This window comes from Crocodylus siamensis, chromosome 4 (genome assembly GCF_052110815.1).
Source record: "Crocodylus siamensis isolate JL-2025a chromosome 4, ASM5211081v1, whole genome shotgun sequence".
NCBI classification, from domain to species: domain Eukaryota; kingdom Metazoa; phylum Chordata; order Crocodylia; family Crocodylidae; genus Crocodylus; species Crocodylus siamensis.
The window spans coordinates 211,926,281-211,946,344 of record NC_143398.1 but is presented as its reverse complement, the minus strand read 5'-3'; the positions used below and the strand labels follow the sequence as shown (position 1 = coordinate 211,946,344).

General features: G+C 49.2%; 1 protein-coding gene across 1 annotated transcript in view; it reads right to left on the bottom strand.

The window, feature by feature from the left end:
* Positions 1 to 19,799, bottom strand: part of IFIH1 (interferon induced with helicase C domain 1) — a 48,027-nt gene extending 28,228 nt beyond the window's left edge. Inside the window, exons 1-3 of the mRNA XM_090045608.1 lie at positions 19,180 to 19,799; positions 2,469 to 2,625; positions 686 to 868 (exon numbers count right to left, since the gene is read on the bottom strand). Of these exons, the coding sequence (XP_089901734.1) occupies positions 686 to 868; positions 2,469 to 2,625; positions 19,180 to 19,626 (787 nt within the window). The 5' untranslated portion in view covers positions 19,627 to 19,799. The remainder of the gene's footprint in view (positions 1 to 685; positions 869 to 2,468; positions 2,626 to 19,179) is intronic.
* Between the last annotated feature and the right edge of the window lie 265 nt (positions 19,800 to 20,064).

Below are 20,064 nucleotides of genomic sequence, written 5' to 3'. Positions count from 1 at the left end.
GGTTGTAGGGGCAGGAAGCCATGAATAGTGCTTAAGGTAATGGGTGCCCCCTAGGGCTTGAAGGACAAGACTAGGGATCAGCTGGGTATGGGAGGGATCTGCTGGCCAAACCAGGCTAGGGCTCACTCTGGGACCTGGGTACAGCCTTCCTTCTACAATAAAAATAACCCATCAAGACATGACAGAAGAGAGGAAAAGGGAGAGTACCCTGAGGAGCTGGAGTGGGGCAGAAGCCACCTGGACCCCAGGGGTCTGGTCCTGCTACAGTACCCACAGGCCATTCTGAAGTGGGCCACAAGATGGCTTATGGACCCTCTGATCTTGAAAGATTTTCCCATTGTCTGTTCATTATTAAGTCAGTTCAACTACCAAGGTATGTATAAATTCTTCTTGCTGAATTTAAATGAAAGAGGCTGCAGAATTTGGTGCACAAGCGAGGAATACTTATCAACAGGTCTTGGTATTATTGCTGCTGCGAAGTCAGGGAAGTCTCCACTTCTCCAGAGTAGTGCTCCCCCTTTTCAGTTCTTGCTTTGTTAGCCTTAATAATAGCACACATGCAAGTGCACTGAAGTCCTTAGCATCATAGCAAAGAAATCCATAATATTTTATAGATCTTGCTTTCAAGTACTTTTAATTCCTGAACTGTAATCAAGTCATGCAAAATACTAATTATTAGAGATACCTGAAACTAGAGAAGTATTTTTAGGAAGTGTTTCTAATAAACTGTCTTCCCTGGACAGGATATCATTCACTTCATTGTTTTGCTTTTGCTCCTTTGCCGTTTCAGAAGACATTGAATTTTGAACTTCCATTTCCTCATTTGCAGTTGTTGGTTGCTTTGGCTCATCTTCTTTATGCTCTGTTTCTAAAGCAGGAACAAACATACTGCATTACAAAACTCACAATTTTCTTTATAAACACTGTCTCTAAACAACGTCAACTAAAATAGCAAGTCTAATCTGCATGAAATTTACATATCCAACTCAGCACAGAGAGATGAATATCTTTTTTTCGTGGTTAAGTGTTGATTCAAGATTCCTAATTTGGGATTTAGGTAACCTTTTCATTTTAGTATGATGGAAACTGTGCCCAATATGTCCATAACATTTAATACCACTATTTCTTTTAGACTTGTCCTTTGCGGTATTTGTATTTTCAATATGATTACACTGCATGTAGATATACTGGTGTTTTCACCAGAACTAGCAAATCATTTTGACAAATACTAGTGTCCTGAAATGTTTGCACAGATAAAAACAAATACCCATAGTGTAGTGTCCCAACTCTTCAAATAAGGAGACTGTATCTGCTATGGCAGAAAAAAACCCGAGAAAAGTGATTAAAAAAATAAAAGCTTTGTTACCAAATCAATAACTTCTGAAATACCTTAAATCTTCTAAAATATTGCTTGGTCAGTTATAAAACATGGGATATATTTTTAGGAGCTGCTTCTTTTTTTTTTGTTGCAGAATCCCCTGGTCAGCAAATAAGAAAGGACAAACCCAGAATATTATAATTTATTCCACAGTAGTATAAAGTTAATAGTAGCTAAAACACTGAAGCTTTTTCAAGTTTTCTCAGTTTATATCGGGGTGTCAAAAATACAGGCCATGGGCCAGATATCATCCAGCCCCCAGTGCAGCCTGTGGGTTGCAGTGACATGCAGGCTGCATGCAGGGTAGAGTGGTCACCATGTGCATCACAAATTTGGAGCAGCAGGTCTGGGGCTGCATGCCACAGCCCTGAACCAGCCAGACTATAGCCAGCCCCATCATGGGGCTAGATGAGTTTGATACCCATGATTTATATGAACAACTTAATCTAATCTATTTGATTGTTTGCTTATTGTATTCAACTTCTTCTGAGACCTCTGATGGTCCACAAAGATGATATGTTGAATTCTGTCCTTAAGAGATGTATTCATTGTTATCTGCTGGTATTAAGAGGCAGAAATTTGTATGAGAAACTTGAAAATACTGTTTTGTATTTATCAAAAATAATCTTCAGAATCACTCTATAGGCAAAATTAAGCGGATTTTTAAAATACTGAATTGTGAAAAAAAGTTAAAGGTGGGCTGCAAAGTTGGAAATTGTATTCTGATTTTGAAGTAATCCTTTTCCTGATGTTTAAAAATGTACTACGATATTAGGTGCCTGACCCTGTAACTCTTGGGTGAGATCCACTGAAGTCTGTTCAGCATAGGTGATGTGTAGAAGGAACACGTAGCCCCCTGAAATTGACCACTGCTGGCCAGGGAGTGGAGGGCAATGGCTGGCGCCCCCTCTCCCAAGAATGTGGGGGTTCTAAAGACCCCCCCCCAGTTAGCAATCGGTCGCTGGTGCCTCCCCAGAATCGGGAGGCACCAGTCACCCATGCCATTCGGTGAAGAGTTCTATGCCTCAGTGCAGAAATTAAAAGCAGAGATGATAAGTCATCATTTAAACTAGAAAAACAACACGATTACCTCCTGTATTTCCACTTAAATAATCTGCAAGGTCTGCATGGTCAGTTTCACGCAGGACAGACAAAAATTCAGAGAACCAATTTTTCTTCTGCACTATTGTACTCAGGAGCTCCCTTGCACCTTCTCTATTCCCACGAGTTTCAGTAACAGCCCGGATCTGATGGAAAAAAAAAGTAAATGAACTGTAAAATGTATAGAATGAAAATCCTAAATGCAATATTAAAACTTTAAAACCATATTATTTATTGTAAAGGCCAAGCAGTAAAGGAAAAGTATGTGCAGAACACTGGCTTTTTCTGGGCGCCCATTAGTGTACACAGTAGAAGGGATAAAAATATATAAGTAGCCGAGCCAGTAGTTTATAAATCAAGAAAGGCATACTGCATTTTGTTCATCATCCCAATGCAGCATTGTTCCTTATGAAACAAAACATTATTTTAAAGACATTTTCCTCATCATTTACTGTTGTATAACATTTGTATGTCTCTGGTGCCTGGCACATGTCCATTTAATGGTGCAATGTGATCCCAGGAATCTCACCTCCTGCCCTGCCACATATGGATGGCAGGACACGTGATTCTGGGACCAGAAATCAGGCCCCAGCTGCACCACTATTATTTGACAGTGCAGGGGGAACCCAGGATCTCCCTCCACTGGCAAGTTGAAAGTTAGGTATTCAGTGAAACTATTGGACAATAACACACATGCAGGGAGCCTGCTCCAACACACTGGAAATCCAGCATGTAAGAGCAGACTCAATTAATCGAGTCTGCTGGAGGATGTACATTGACGCGCTCTGGCAGCCTTGGGCATCACATGTATCAGTGGTACAGAATTTCTCTGTGCTGAGAAAATGGCACTGGGGCGCTTTGAAATAAAACACGTTTGGTATGCTTTAGTTCAAAGCACCCCACCACCATTTTCTCAGCATGGAGACATGCTGTGCCACTGATACACATGACGCACAGGCACTTTTAATTAGCTCAGCCTGGCATCACGTCAGCAGCATATGTAAAAATGCCTGTTAGGTCCTAGGCTGGAAGCCACAGCCAACTGATTACTGTTGTCAGTCCCAGGACTGCACTGGAGCCAGACTGAGACTCTCTCAACCTGGGACCATCAGTTGATTGTGGGTCCCAACTCCTGGATCACACTGTAGCCAGCTAGAGACTTGGGTACAGTCCTGGGACTGGGGGAACTGTCAACCAAGCACCACCATGCAGCTGGGACTGGGGCTTCATGGCAGGAAACCATCACATGTTCAATTTTTTTTTTACTTTTTATAAATGCCGATTAGGGGGAAATGGGGTAACAATACAACAAAACAGCAAAGGACAGCTCACACAGAGGGCCAGGTGCAGAAGAAAGAGCCTGGAGCTAGCCCTCAAGGTCTGCCTGCACAGTCTAAAGGTCCACCTGCACATGTTCAATTTAAGGTGCAATGGAAATCAACCACAAAATTATTACACATATTACATGACAACATTACTTGCTTAAACATGTGGCTGAGTTACTATTTAAGATATGATTAACTGGTTACCATATTTAATCAAATAGAAGGTGACCCTGATTATAAAATGACCCTTCAATAATTGGATTCTATATATGGAATTATAGAATCTACATATATTGTATAGATTCTATATATATTGTTATATAATTCTCCAGGTATTGAATCTAATTATCAGAGGTTTGACTTGAATTTGTCCCCCTCCCATTGCTACAGCAGAGAAAGTAAATTTGGGGGGTGGGGTTGGGAGCGGGTAAGGTAGCCCTTTGCTCTCTGCTTCCTGCCAACTCTTTCCCCTTCCTCCTCTCCTTACTGTCAGACCCTGTTCTCCCTGAGCACATGGAGGTTAGGAGCAAATTTGAAAACAATAACCTTAACATTAGACACAGCTGTAGTGGGTATTTTGTATATATTACCCATGCACTTAGTTTATCCAGAATTGATGCATGTTACCTTTTTTTTTAAAACTACTGTAATTTTAGCACAGGTGCTCCATTAACACACTTTTGAGCAGCGCTTCGGCACTTATTTATGTACAAACTATGCATGATATTAGTCCAAAATCAAAGGCTTGTGATTTACCACATAGTTCATTGTGCTGGACCCCTCCAGAGTAAAAGCGTTTGATGACCGCACAGCTCAACACTGCTCAGCATGTGTGTGTACTTGTAGTGGGAGCCTTCTCTTAGGAAAGGAGAGCAGATTCATGGTAATGGTGAGGGGGTGAGCAAACAAGGAGGTGAGATAAGATGTGGCAGGTAGCTGCTCATTAGCTGTTAATTAGAAAGACTATCACCTGGGGGCCAAAGAGTAATTGTCCCCAGGTGATAATTGTCCCCAGGGAGACAGAGATAAGGGCTTCTGAGAAGTGGCAGAGGAATGCAGCAGTGGTGACTGCAGTGATGCAGAGCCATGGGAGGAAGACCTGGGTGGGAACAGCACCCTCACAAGAGGACGGCAAAAGAGACAGATAGCACTGAGGAACCCTGGGATTGGACTTTGGGAATTGGGCAAGAAGAAGCCCAAGGGTGAGTTGCCCAGAAGTACTTCATTTGCCCTAGTGGACTGGCCAATTCTACTGCTGACTGGGGACGGCCCAACTCAGGCTTGGACAAGTTAAAGAGATGATGTACCTTTTCTGCCCCAAGGCGAGATCCATTGTGTTAAGGTGGGAGATGGATTTTCAGTTTATATTCTAACTGGTGGTTTGGGTTGCTAGAGGTCCCAATAGTGTGTGAGGGCATACAAGTGTCCCACCGGGACATGGAGTGCTTTTCGGCAAAAGAGCAGACTCACTGCCCAAAACAGAGTAGGACCAGGGGCCTGGGCAGCTAGCCCCATACTGGGAGGGAGGGAGCACCTGTGAAGGAGCAGCTACTGGCTTAATTGACAAGTCATTAGGCTGCTTGCCGTTTACCTCTTTAAGCCCATAAGCCAGGGTTTTTCAACCTTTTTCAGTAAGTGCAACCCCGGCAGCCAGATGCAGAGCTGGGGGTGGGGGGAAAGGTGGTGCCCAGGCGGATGCAGAGCAGAGGGGTGGGAGGGGTGGCAGTGGCCACATGCAGAGCAGCAGCAGTGCAGGGTGGTAGGTGGCGGTAGCTGCCATTATGTGCAAACTTCCTCTTCTCTCCTCCCTGTGTCTGGCTGGCTGGATGGTGTCTGTGCGGCCCACAGAGGGGCGCCAGTGTCCTCACCCCACCCTGCTCCTGGGTGGTAGCAGCTCAGGATGGTGGGTGGTGGTGCTCCATTCCTACTTGCTTACCCACACAGGGCCTTCCCATGTATCCCCGGGGGTACGCGTACCCCCAGTTGACAACCCCTGCCATAAGCTATGGGTACTTCCTCCCACCCCACCCCCCCAGCCTCACTCTTTCCTCCCTGCCTGCCCTGCTGCCTCCTGGTTCCTGCCTGGCTTTCCTTCCCCGCCTTCCCTCATGGACTATGCCTTGCCTCACGTTAAACAATAAAGTAAGCTAGCCAGTTATCACGGAGCTTTTCAATTAAACAATTAATTGTTTAACTGTTCACATTCCTAGGATGCTCCAAAAATGTATATGCAGACGAGGAACAGGGCAACCTGGAAGGCAGGGCCACACTAACCATATGCACCAGGCTGATATGCACCAGGCTGATAGAGTAGACAACAGAGTGATTGAACTGTCTGGGTGAACTGTATGCAATGTTGTGGCTCATTATGACTTGAAAAAGAGTCAGTGGTGAGGAAGATTGCACTTAATATGCTGCACTAACCTATTCTTGTGGTAGACTCTCATCAGTATATTGGCCCAGTGTGGGTAATGTATTTTATAGTCAGGCTCAGTGTTGGCTTCTTTTAATCTAGTTCGCAGCTGGTTTCTACTGCTGAGCACATGCTGCTTTTGACAACAGTTTAATGAGAGACAATGTATTTAATGAAATTTCATAGTACGCAGTTATAAGATGAAGGTCTTTTTTCCCCCACCACACCAACTGGGAGGGAAAAACACTCATTTTGTATTTGAGTAAATAAGGGAATTACATCTTAAGTATAAGATCTGCCAGGGGGTTCTATAATGGTTACATCAGTTGCTTATATGAAAAAATGCATGCATATCAGCAAGCCAATGGCTTGCTCTTTTACAGAAAGTTAATGACAATGTTAATGTTGCTGTTCATGTCTTTTTCTGTTTCTTCTCCTGCACTTATGTTTTCAGCACTTGGTACATATCTCTTCCTCTCTCTCTGACAACATATCCTGTTACTTGGTACTCTTCTCCCCTGAAGATACTTCCCTGATGCCTTATATGTTTCCCCATGATCCCTAAAGCCAGCTTCTCTTCTCTTCTCCTCTTTTTATGTACTATGAATTTTCAGAGAGGCAGGTTGGAGCCTTGTTTGTAAAAAAATGCATCACTATGCAACAAAGAATTGGCATGTTTGAAGGAGCTACTGGGACCACTTTTGAGAGCTCCTGGACCAGTGTAGTAACAGTCAAAACCAGAATAGAAAAAGTAAATATTATATAATATAAAATAGATTTTTGCTAAATTTCTTTAGTTTTAATAATTTTAGGTAATTAGAAAAGACTGATTTTTACAAGATAGGGTCTTTACAATGTACCTTTAATGCAGGGGAGGGCAATTATTTCAGGTGGAGGGTCGTTAACCCGGCTTTGGCAAGCTGTTGAGGGCCGCATGGGTAGCCCCGCCCCTTGGTCACCATCTTGGGACCAATGTCCCAATGTCTTGGGACCAATGTCCCATGGCCACCACCAGTGGGGCCCAGAGCAGGGCAAAGGCTTGGCAGGGGTCTGTGGAGCCGGGCTGGGCTGCACCAGGAGGGGGAGGGGAGAGCTCCATAGAGCCCCTGCTGGCCGGGATCCTGTACCTCTGCCGCCCTGCTCTGGGCCTTGCTCGCGCTGGCCCTGGGACAGCAGTGCGGGCTTTATGCTCCCGCGCCTGCTCGTTCCCAGTGCCCACCGAGCCCTGTACTACAGGTGGGGGGCAGCACAAAGCCCTGACCCACTGCTCCCCGGCAGGGAACAAGCTGGTGCGGAGTGTGGGGAAAGCAGCCCCTTGCCCGCCCCTGCTGCAGCCTGCACGGAACCGTCCTGAGCAGGCACAGGCAGCCCCACATGGCTTGCGAGCAGCTGCAGCGTGGGGCACCGGCCATGGGGCGGGTGAGGGGCTGCTTTTCCCCCCACACTCAGCACCAGCTTGTAACCCACGCCCGGTGCCAACCTGGGCCCCGTGCTGGCTCTAGGCTCGCCCATCGGGGCTGCGCCGCAGCAGCTGTGTCCCACCCAGTTGCTGTGCTGGGCAGTATTTACTGCTGCTGCCTGCCCAGAGCTCACGCACTGGGCAGCACATGGCATGAGGTCTGGGTGGGCAGCAGCAGCAAATGCTGCCCAGCGTGGCAAGCGAAGGGGCCGCAGCTGTTGCCGCCGTGGCACAGCCCTGACGTGCAAACCCAGAGCCGTCACAGTGCTGGATTACAAGCTGGTATGGAGGAAAAGCAGCCCCTTGCCTGCCCCATGGCCAGTGCCCCACGCTGCAGTCACTCGCAGCCCGCATGGGGCTGCCTGTGCCTGCTCAGTACAGCCCTACGCGGACTGCGAGCAGCTGCAGAAGGGAGCACCAGCCACAGGGCAGGGCCCCTTTTCCATGCACTCCACACCAGTTCCTTCCCTGCCTTCCCCACTCCTTGAGGTTTTGGCGCTGGAGGAGCCACCTGGTCCCAGGCCAGAAGCCCCTGCTGTTGCAAGAGCCTGCTGAGGATTCCCCTGGGTCCTACTGCCCCTGATTCCTGTCATTTCTGACAGGAACCAAGGACAGATAAATGTTAATTTTCAGTATTTTTTTAGGGGTCCCATGGGCCAGATAGAATGGCCATATTTTGCCCACCCCTGCTTTAATGGCTAATACTTTCACAGAAGAAAGGGTTGAAAGGGACCCCAGGAGGTCTTCTAGTCCAAATTCCTCCTCAAGACAGGATCAACTCTGACTAAGCCATTCTATTTCATTAAACTCCCCCACTATATTTAACACTAAAATCATACCAAACTGTTTTTACACTGGACACAGTTTCTTTAACCACTTGTTTTATTACTAGTTGTACAGCCTTTTCCATTTAAAAATAGGGAGGATTATTACAGATACTAACTTAATGTGCCATAATTATGGCACATTAGTGAGTATGTAGATGTGCCCTCTGAAACTGACAGGGCAGGAGGAAAGAACCAAGGGAGGGTGAATGGAAATGTGTATTTGAATTTGTTAGGGAAAATTAACTACAACCAGCTGTGTGCAACAAACAGGAGGGGCACTGGGTCTGAGCAGAAAGTAGTTTCCTTTTTGACTGCTCAGACCCAGTGCCTCACTGTGATTCTTAACCTTCAGAGTCTTTCATGGGTGTGGCGGTGCAGTACCACACCATGTTAGCACTATTAGGTGTGCAAACATGATTCACAAGTGAAACCCAGAGACTTCAAATAGAAATCCACAGCTGTGGGTGTTCTGAGTTGTTTGCAAAAGAATCACTCTCTTCTTTTTTTCTGTAGTTGAAAGAAGAGTGAGAGCTAAGAGCTGGCATTTTCTGAGAGGATCCTCAAGTCTACACAGGGGTGTGTCATATCTAAAAAGTTTAAGAACCACTGCTATAATTCACCAGGAGGCTGACTGAAGCATATACACTCCCAAGAGGGACAGAATTGAGGGCACAGACAACAGCTTTAAAAGATTTTTCCTTAGAGGTCCCTGCCATATATTACATACATTACACAATTCACTGGTCAGTCACGCAATAAATGCAGACAGGCCACACATGCAATGGAGTTATCCCACCACAACTGTCCACCCAGTTATACAAGGAGTCAGTCCACTGCAAAGTCAGTGCTTGAGATGTGCCTCATTTCTAGCCCATTTCTAGCCCGCTTTAATCTGTGTGGCAGGGCCCTGAAGGGACAGGACAGTCCCAGGTTGTGCGGAGAGAGAAATGCACAAGGCTGAAGTTGGTTCCTTATTCCTGATTCCTTTTTCAAAGCTAATCTATACAAAATAAAAGCTTGTCCTTAATGAATTACACATTCAAAAGAGAGAATTTCATTAGCTATTCATATTTACTAATTAATATGTAGAACCATACCCTGCATCAAGTACAGAGCTTTAAAAGAAGATCAGATTGGGATGGGATTATGCAGCAAAATACCTCTTGGGCTGCCCCAAAACTTCCTGTTGATCCCACTGGGAGATTGTCCCAAAGAACCCTGTCCCGCTGGGTCCAAAGCACAGTGTGACCCTGCCAGGCTGACAACTGACAGCTCTCGGTTCCCACTGTACTAAGTATATAGATTCAAATAAGGAACTGGCTTTTGGGCTGGGATTACAGCTGGAAATACTTCTTGAGCCACCTCACACCAGGCCTCAGTACCACTGGGGCACTCTCCTGGACATCTCTGACCAGAGTCTTGCCCAGCCTAAAGCGTGGCTTGGCCGTGCCAGGCTGCCAACTGACATCCCCCAGCCACCCTCTGGCACCATGGATGAGCAGCAGACTCCTCCTCCCCCAGCGGCATGGAGGAGTGGTGGAGACCCCCAAGGGAGCAATGGAGACCCCTAGCAGAGCAATGGAGACCCCTGGTGGTGGCAGCCACAGCAGCACTTCCTAGCATTGAACCCTAGCAATGCTCTCCAGCATCAGGTTATGGTAACTCTTATGTGGCTGTCACTAGCCAGCTCTTGCTACTCTGGCTGTCATAGGTGGTAAGAAGCCCAGGAGAAGGGCAGCAAACCTTGCGAAGAGGAAGATACAGAAGCTGCAGCAAAGTAAATTTTGATTGGATATCTAGAAAAACTTCACTGTGAAAACAGTGAGGCAGTGGAATAGACGCCCAGGGAAGTTGTGGACTCTCCACTACTGAAGGTGTTAAGAAGAGGTTGGACAGCTACTGGTCGGGGATGATTTAGGCATAGTTATGCCTACATGCATCAGGGTGTTTTTAAGCCTTCTTCAAAGGCACTGAGTACTGCCACAGCTAAGGCTGGGGACTTCATAGATTTTACAGACATTAGGGCTGCAAGGGACCTCATAAGATCGAGTCTAGCCCCCTGCCCAAGGGGCAGGAAGTCAGCTAGGGTCAAAGGATCCCAGCAAGATAAGCATCCAAACATTTCTTGAATGAGTCCAGAGTAGATGCCTGCACCACTTCTGGAAGGAGTCTATTCCATGCCTTAGGGGCTCGGGCAGTAAAGAAGTTTTTCCTTATGTCCAGCTTAAAATGATCATGAAGGAATTTATGACCACTGGTCCTTGTTATCCCTTGGGGCACCCTGGTGAACAGACATTCCCCCAGATCCTGATGCACACTTCTTACATACTTACAGGCAGCCACCAGGTCACCCTGAGCCTGTGCTTTTCTAGGCTGAAGAGTCCCATGGCTCTCAGCCTGTCATTATAAGGCCTATTTTCTTATCCTCTGATCATGTGCATTGCTCTCCTCTGGACTCTCTCAAGCTTCTCAACATCCTTCTTGAACTGTGGAGCCCAAAACTGGATGCAGTACTCCAGCTGCGGCCTCACCAAGGCCGAGTACAATGGGAGGATGACATCCTGAGATTTACTTGAGAAGCATCAGAGTTTTATTTGCTTTACCAGCTGCGACATCACATTTGTGGCTCCTGTTCATCTTGTGGTCAATCATGACCCCCAAGTCTCTTTCAGCCGTGGTGCTAGTGAACGTAGCACTGTTGAGCCTATAAGTATGCTGAGGACTTTTTGCCCCCTGAGGTGGAGTACTTTGGATTTTTCAGTATTGAACTTCATCAGGTTTGTATCCACACATTAACTAAGCTTATCCAAGTCAGCCTGGATCTCTAGTCTGTCCTCAGGTGTGGACACTATGCCCCAAAGTTTAGTGTCATCGGCGAACTTGGTCAGTGCACTTCTGACACCAATGGCCACATCATTGATAAAGATGTTAAAGAGAACCAGTCCAAGGACAGAGCTTTGGGGAACACCACTGGTCACAAAGCACAATAGTGATTCCCTACAATTGACCACTACTCTCTGGGTCCATCCTTGGAGCCAATTTCCCAGCCATTGAACTGTGGTGTAGCTGAGGCCACAGTTGGCCAATTTTTCCATGAGGAGATCATGGGACACCAGATCAAAGGCTTTTTAAAAGTCTGGATATATAATGTCAATCTCTTCTCCCTTGTCCAGGTGATATGTCACCTGGTCACAGAAGAAGACAAGATTGGTCAGGCAAGACCCACCCACGACAAACCTGTGCTGGCTGTCCCTCAGGATGTTACCATCAGCCAGCTTATCAAGAAGGGCCTCTTTAATAATTTTCTCCAGAACTTACCAGGGACTGAGGTCAAGTTGATTGGACTGTAACTCCCAGGATCTACTTTCTGCCCTTTCTTGAAGATGGGTACCACATTGGCCTTTTTCCAGTCATCAGGTATTTCACCTGAGCACCATGAGATTTCGAATATTTTTACCAGTGTTTGGGCTATGACACCTACCAGTTCCTTGAGTACAATAGGGTGTAATCTGTCAGGACCAGATGACTTGAAGATGTCTAGCCTCTCAAGGTGTTTCTTTACCAGGTCTACAACAATGCTGGGTATAAATACGCCCTCACCCTGGCCGACCTAGGCAGGGCAGTCCCTTTCGGCTGATGAAAGACTGATGTGAAGTACCCTAAGCAGGTTGGGTTTTTCCTGGGTGTCAATTATCAGTTGTCCCATTTTGTTACCCTTGCTTTTTTCTGACTCCCTACATATTTGAAAAAGAACTTTTTATTATCTTTGATATGTAAAGCCAGATGGAGTTCAGTTGCAGCCTTGGCTTTCCTGGTCCGCTCCGCAGGCATGGACCAGTGCTGAGTACTCCTCCTTGGTGGTGATTCCAGCCTTCCATCCATTATAAGTCTTTCTTTTTAGGTGCGGGACAGGGGTAGGCAATGTTTTTTGGCCAGAGTGCCGAAAAACACCACAATGCCTACCCTGGAAGGTGCTGGAGTGTTGGCATGCCAGAAAAAATGAGAGTACATGGCAGGATGCCCTGCTTGTGCCCCTTGCCCCCCACCCAAAGTCCCTGCCCCCCAGCCCAGGCTCTGTGGCTGTCAGCAGCTACCCTGGCTCTGGATAGCTGCTGGAGCGTTGGCTGCTCCCAGCAGGGCTTGCAGCATCCTAGCTGCCTGCTGGGAGCAGCTTGGGCCCCCAGCTGGCAGCAGCTACCCAGAGCTGGGGCTGGCTGCACCCAGGAGGCTGAAAACAGCTGTGTTGGGCTCCGGGGCCCCAGCATCAGCTTTGTACTGGCGTGTGCACCCCAGCATTGGAGCGGGTGGTGGGGGAACAGCCTGAGGAAGTGCAACCCCACCTCTCCCCTGCTCCTAGCACAGAGCTGGTGACTGAGCTTCAGAGCCCAGCACAGCTGTTTGTAGCCAGCCTGGGCTCTGGGCAGCTGCAGCAAGCAGGCTGCAAAACAGCTGCATCGGGTTCCACAGCTCCGGCATCAGCTCCATGCTGGTGGTGACTCCGCACTCACCTTGGGCAGCTACCCAAGGCTGGGGCCAGGGCTGGGGCCGGCCATGGCGTGCTGAGCAAAATGGCCTTGTGTGGCAAGCTGGCGTAGGAGGTCCTCAAGTTCCCTGCTGAGAATATATATGCTTGACTTGAACTGGGGTGTGCCGATTCTCTTGCTAGGAGCAAAGCCAGAGAGTTCTGGCTAGAGGGTCTTGCCCTTCACTCAGGATCAGACTGATTGCCGTATTTGGGATCAAGAAGGACTTTTACCCCATGGTCAGGTTGGCATATGGACTGTGACAGTTTTTGCCTTCTTCTATAGTGGGGGCATGGCCTCTACCTGGGAATCTCTGGAGCGTATATTTATAACATTTCATGAATGCAGGACAGTTGCTCCCATAGTTCCCCTGCTTTACTTGTGGCAGTTTTGGGTGTTAGGTCTATGATATAAGGTTAAATGGGATGGTTTGCATGGGGATGAAGCTTCCTCAGGTAGGGGGTTGGACTGGGTGACCTCTGGGGGCCCTTTCCAACCCTAGTTCTCTATGCTTCTATAAGTCTATGAGCCCCTGACAGTGGGGAGCAACAGAGTCTCTGGGGTGGTCTTCCCTACCCAAAATTTACTATTAAGCCAGTGCAGGTAGTAGAGCCTCTGGATGGCAGCCCTGGGTGAGACTCCCTTCTCAAGTGAGTGGGCTAAGAGGGAGCTCTCCAGGTTGGTTTGCCACTGACTGTGACCGTGATCAGTTTTGAGCTATAGTTAAAGGTTAATAGTGTTGCTTAGGGAGTACCACTGTTTCCCTTGTAATAAACTTGTTTTAATTTAATATTTGCTAGTGAGTGAGCAGGTTTCTATAAATTACAACACCCAGTTCTAAGTTACTTTACCAAGTTTCTGGGTGGTAGCCGGAGATAAATATGAAAAGATGGTGAAAAATCCCTAGAAGCATCTATACTCATGCTCCAGGGTGTAGTGCAAGGTGACACTTTAATCAGAATGGCTCTGACTCTAATTAAAGTGTCCGCAGTGTCATGTGTATTCAGCATTCTGTGCTTAATAATGGCAGTGAGGACACTGTAACTAAAACTTGTTCAATGAGCTTTAGTTAAAGTACCCCCTGCTGCTGTTTTGAAATGTGGGTACAGTGAATATGCATGATGTGGAAGCTGGTAGAGCACACTAATGAGCACACCTATTCAGACAGGTACTAAATACCATGCATCAGAGCTGAGGTCCATCATGTGTATGGGTGCCTGTAACAGGCTGCCCTTCCCAGCGCTCTCTTCCTAGTAATCCGCGCCTTGCGTGGGGCGCCCTTGGAGCCTTCTTTGGGGTTCTTATGTCCCACCCTATACTTTCCTGCCACGTCTTGGTGGAAATTATTATGATAATGTTCTTGCGAGCAGGAGGCTGCCTATTGTATTGTGTATCTTGGGGCCTTTCCTCTATATGGGCCTGACCCCTGTTTTTCTCTAGCTAGGCCTCCCCATCTAAACCCACTAAGCAGGGTTTGACTCCAAGGCTCTAGCCTTTTCTGGTGTCTTGAGGCTCGTGGCCCCCTTTTCTGCTCCAATCTAGAGCCTGCCCGCCCCCCCCGGACCCAGAGGTCTGGGTGCCAGCCCCACAGCCAGGGGGCTGCGAGTTCAAAAACAGGGGATGACCCCGAACTCGCACGTCTTCAGTCCAAAACACAAAAAACCAAAACAAGACTGTGCCTCAGGTGTGCCAGGCCTCCCTGGCTTTCTAAGATCGCGCCTTGAGGCACCAGGGTCTGTGCCCCCCCCCACAAAAGCCACACCATTGCTGGTACCAGGGTCTGTGCCCCCCAAAAGCCACAGCCTCACTGGCACCGGGGTCTCCACTCCATAGCGGGTCCCCAAAATGAGGCCTCCTCCTTCCCCTAATAGCTTCACCCAAGCCACTGATCTTATTCATTAATCAAAAAGGAAAAACATAAGCAGTCCTGTCCATGGGTAATAACTGCCCCCAGCTAATGTGAAAAAGAAAAAAAACCATCATGTCCGCTTACATTCACAGGGTCCGTGCTTCGGCTCCCCGCCATCAGCTCATGTCCTTCCTATGATGTGGGTTCCTGGCTCTCTGGGGCTTCTGTGGTTCCCCTCTTTCCGCCTTTGGGCCACTCCTTCATAGAGCTGAGGCACTCCTTCCCCTTTGGCGGCTACCTCCTAACTGCCATTCGGCCCAGGATTTTTATAGTCCTGCCCCTTTCTGGCCAGACTCAGCATTTAATCCCTTCTTTTCCAGCCCTCCATGCCCAGAAAGTTCTGGACTTAAAGGGGCAGAAGTGCCTTCCGGTAACAGGGCTAGGGTCCCCTGTTACAATGCCCTATATTTGCATGCAGCCATTCTTCCTGCTGTCCAGTGCCTGGTAGAAAAGTGATATACAGGTCTTAAAGGCTGAGTGTCAACTGGCAGGCTCACACTCAAAAACATGCATTGGGTCAAGCACATGCCCAGATTTCTTTAGGAGGCTCCTGAAGGACAGCCAGCACAGGTTTGTCATGAGTGGGTCTTGCCTGACCAATCTTGTCTTCTTCTATGACCAGGTGACATATCACCTGGACAAGGGAGAAGAGATTGACATCATATATCCAGACTTTAAAAAAGCCTTTGATCTGGCGTCCCATGATCTCCTCATGGAAAAATTGGCCAACTGTGGCCTCGGCTACACCACAGTTCGATGGCTGGGAAATTGGCTCCAAGGATGGACCCAGAGAGTAGTGGTCAATTGTAGGGAATCACTATTGTGCTTTGTGACCAGGGATGTGTTTTGAGATGATTCCAAGAAGGTTTTGCCCCATGATCCCAGCAGAAGGGCAGCTTCTTAAATAGCACACAAGGATGGGGAGTAAGTTGGAGCCTGGCAGAATCAAGCTGCACTCTGGGCTGGGCAAGACCCTGATCAAGGATGTCCAGGAGGATCCCCCAGTGCCACAGAGACATGATACGGGGTGGCCCAGGAAGGATTTCCATCTCTAATCCCAGCCCAAAACCAGTTCCCTATTCAAGTCTGTAACAGAGCACAGAGTATGCTCCGTTACTCACAGATGTGTGGGCAGCAGCTATCTAGTCTGCAGCTGGTGGCAACTCCAGTTAGGGAGGACTGCCTGATTGGGAACAGGGCCCAGCTGTTTTCTGTAAGAGCAGAGGCCTAAATAGCAGAGCCAGTAGCGGAAGGACATCACTGGCTGGAGCTACTGCTCACAACACCTTGGAGGTCTGAGGCAGGCTACGGGGATGGAAGGAAGTTCTCTGCCCTGGTTACAACAGAAAACTGCACCCTGCTGAACTAGGATGGTATGGTGGGGCTGCCCATGGCAGGGTAGTCCCTGGAAATGCCAGGCCAGTCACCTCACCAGTGAAAGGCGAGTAAGGGGCCCCTTATAACCCCACCCCCCACTTCCCTGGTGGGTAGTAAGACCAAGCAGGGGGAGCCCAGACTCACTGTGTGCTGAAGCAGGGCCCAGGTCAGTTAGGGGGACCTGAGGCAGCATCCAAACTCATAGTTGAGCTCTGAGGCTGCACTAGGGAGGTGGGAATGAGGCTCCAGGGAGATGGGGCCCTGAGCCTTGGGGAGCTATGAGTAGAGCTCTTGGGGCAAGGGGATAAAGGATTATAGCCCAGGGAGGGCAGGGGCCAGGGCTTAGAGCCCTGATCCCAGAAATGGAGCTTGGAGCCCAGAGACAGGGTTTGGAGCCCAGAATAAATGGTAGGGGCTGGGAGCCCTGAATGAAGGGGATAAGGGTCCTGAGACAGACTGGGAGCCAGACAGTAATGATAGGGGTCTAAGAGCCCAATAGAATATGAGGAGGCCTTGGCATCAGGGCAAGTACATGGGCAGCCTCCTGCCTGATTAACATCATATAATCATTATCATCAAGGCATGGCAGGCGAAGACAGCAGGTGGTTAGCCCAGAAATAAGTAGGCGGGCCAATGACTAACCAGCCCTAGGACACCCACTTGTTACAAAGTCCATATACTTAGTACAGTGGCGGGGGGGGGGGGGGGGGGAGGGGGAGAGGGTGTCGGTTGGAGGCCTGGCATGGCTGAACTGTGCTTTGGGCCAGGTAAGACTCTGATCATGAATGTCTGGGATAGTCCCCTGGCGGTACAGAGACATGTTGTAGAGTAGGCCAAGAAGGATTTCCAGCCATCATTCCAGCCCAAAAGCCAGTTCCTTATTCAGACCATTATTCTTAATACAGTTGGCATGGTGGGGAGGGGTGTCAATTAGCCGCCTGGCACAAACAACCCACACTTTGGGAATGGGAGGCTGTCAGTTGGCAGCCCGGCATGACCAAACCACGCTTTAGGCCAAGTGGACTTTTCTCAGAGTTCTCTGGGAGAGTTCGGTATGGGCCAGCCCCAAAAAGTTTTCTGGCCAAAAACCCAGTTCCTTATTTGAGCCTATATACTTATTACAGTGTGCAAGGGAGGCTGTCAGTTGTCACTGCGCTTTGGGCCAGGCAAGACTCTGGTCAGAAATGTCTGAGAGAGTCCCCTGGTGGTACAGAGGCACTGTGTGGGGTGGCCCAAGAAGGATTTCTATCTCTAATCCCAGCCCAAAACCAGTTCCTTACTGGAGCCCATCTACTTAGTACAGTGGCTGGGGGTGGGGCTGGCACTTAGCAGCCTGTCACAAAAAGTAACTGTATTTTGGGCCAGGCAGGATTCTGGAAAGAGGTGTCTGGGAGAGTCCTTCAGTGCCACAGAGGCACAGTGTGGGGTGGCCTAAGAAGGATTTCCATCTGTAATCTCAGCCCAAAAGCCAGTTCTTTATTTGAGCCCATATATGTAGTACAGTGGTAATGGGGGGTTGTCAGTTGGCAGCCTGGTGGGGCCAAACTGCGCTTTTGGCTGGCACAGACTTTGGTCAGTGACACTGATGTCTAGGAGAGGCCCCTGGTGGTACAAAAACATGTTGTGGAGTGGTCCAAGAAGGATTTCCAGCCATATTCCCAGTTCAAAAGCCAATTCCTTATCCGAGCCGTTACGCTTAGTAATTCAGTTTGCAGCCTGGCAGTGCCAGACTGTGCTTTGGGCCCGGCAGAAGAGTGCTCAAGGTTATTTGGGATGGTAGTGGCATCAACAGGAAGTTTGGGTTGGGCCAAGAAGTATTTTGCCCCATAATCCCATCCCAACCTTATCTTCATTTAAAGCTCTGTATTTGATATAGGATATTATTTTACATATTAATCAGTTACTGTGCAAGCTAGTGAAATTCTCTCTCTTTAGAATGTGTTATTCATTAATAACAAGCCCTTTTATTGGCTACAGATTATCTTTCACATGGGACTGGGAGCTATGAATAAGGAACTGGCAATAAGGAACCAACTTCAGCCAGTGAAGAAGAGAACACACCGCTAGTTTATTGTGCCCAGGCCTTGGTGATCCTGGGGCCAGGTAACAGGTTGAGGGAGCAGGTAAGGCTAAGCCCTGTCCTCGTCTCCTGGCACCTGGGGACTAAGGACAGTATTGCCAGGTCTTCAGTATGAAATTATTGAAAAAAATATGCAAAGAACTATGCGATAAGTCTTCTTTCTTACTGTATATTGGTTAGTGTAAGACACCACCCATTGAGTGAGAGCTGAGTGAAAGTTGAGGCATTTCTTTATTTGGAGGCAAGCAGTCATAAGAAGTGCTGACAGCAAACTGGGAAGTTGGCAGGGAAAATACCATGATCACCAGGCTGACTGTCCCAGGGACAGGGGATAACCGCTGTTCTGGCATGGGGTAGTACCCAGGCAGAGGTAATGTACAGTTACCCTCCCACTTTCATTTCCTGTGGGAACATCTTGGCTTTATGCCGACTTTATGGAACTGGGAGACTCCTCCCGAGCTTCCCCTGCGGCCTTATGGCCAAGGGGGCACCGGATCAGGACTTGTGCCTGCCAACTCATGTGGAAACATCTGAAGCCCCAGGTGGGGGTGGAGGATGTCTGCCGGCAGCAGGACCATGTATGGTTCTTGGAATTGATCTGGCTGGGGAAGAACAATTTTCCTTAAAAAATAAAAATCACAACCTCCGCCCCGAGAAGTTCGTTAGGACTCTCTGAGAGTGACCCGGCTTTTGCATACGCTGCATCAACTAGCCGCCTCGAAAAAAACGACGGTGCATTTTGAACGCTCTTTAGAGGGGTGCACGCCCCCGGCCCGCCGCTACCTACCCGCTCCCTGTCGTCCTCCGTGGCGAGGCCCGCCCGCAGGCAGCTGTCGACCACCGGCCGGGTCCGCAGCCGGTCCACGAGGGACCCGTACAGCACCTGCAGCAGCGCCACGCACAGGTCGTGCTCGGCCTCCTCGGCCGCGGACGGCAGGTCGCGCAGGCTGGGGTTGGCGTAGCTGGCGGCCAGGGCGCAGCCGCCGAGCTGCAGCGCGGTCACGAAGGCGGCGAACCAGCCGGGCGTGTGCGGGCCCCGCTCCACGGCGCGCAGCAGCAGCTCGGCCGCCGCCGGCTCCCCGAGCTGCTCGGCCGCGGCGCGGATGCGGTCCCGCTCGGCGCCCAGCTCGGGCAGGTGGTCCAGCACGGGCCCCGTGCGGAGGCCGGCCTTGATGCGGGGCCTGAAGCAGGCGATCATGTCGAGGTAGCGCTCGTCCTGAGCGCGGTCCTCCATGGCGGCGCCTCGAGGGCTTCTGCGGCGTCTCGGGCGACGCCGGGGCTTATCAAGCGGCCCGGGCGCTTTCGGTTTCAGTTCCTGCGGACAGCCGCGGCAGGGGCGCCGCCCCCGGGCGGTCCAGCACCCCCGCGCTGCACCGCCTGGCTTGGAGAAGCCCCATTGCCAGCCGAGGGCAGCCAGCGCAGGGTGGGAGGATCCTGAGCTCTGCGGAGAGCAGGGCCCTTCTGCCTCCTGGTTATTGCAACCTTACGATGGGAAGTTTCATTGTTATCAACCGTGGCTTCTTTCTGGAGTTTTGGACAACCCGTTGGACAGGGGTGACTGGTGCCTCCTGAGTCTGGGCAGGCCAAAAGCCCCATATCCACTCCTATACTTCTGTGCCACAGCCTAGTGCCCCCACCCCCAACACGCCACTGGCACACAGGGCAAAAAAAC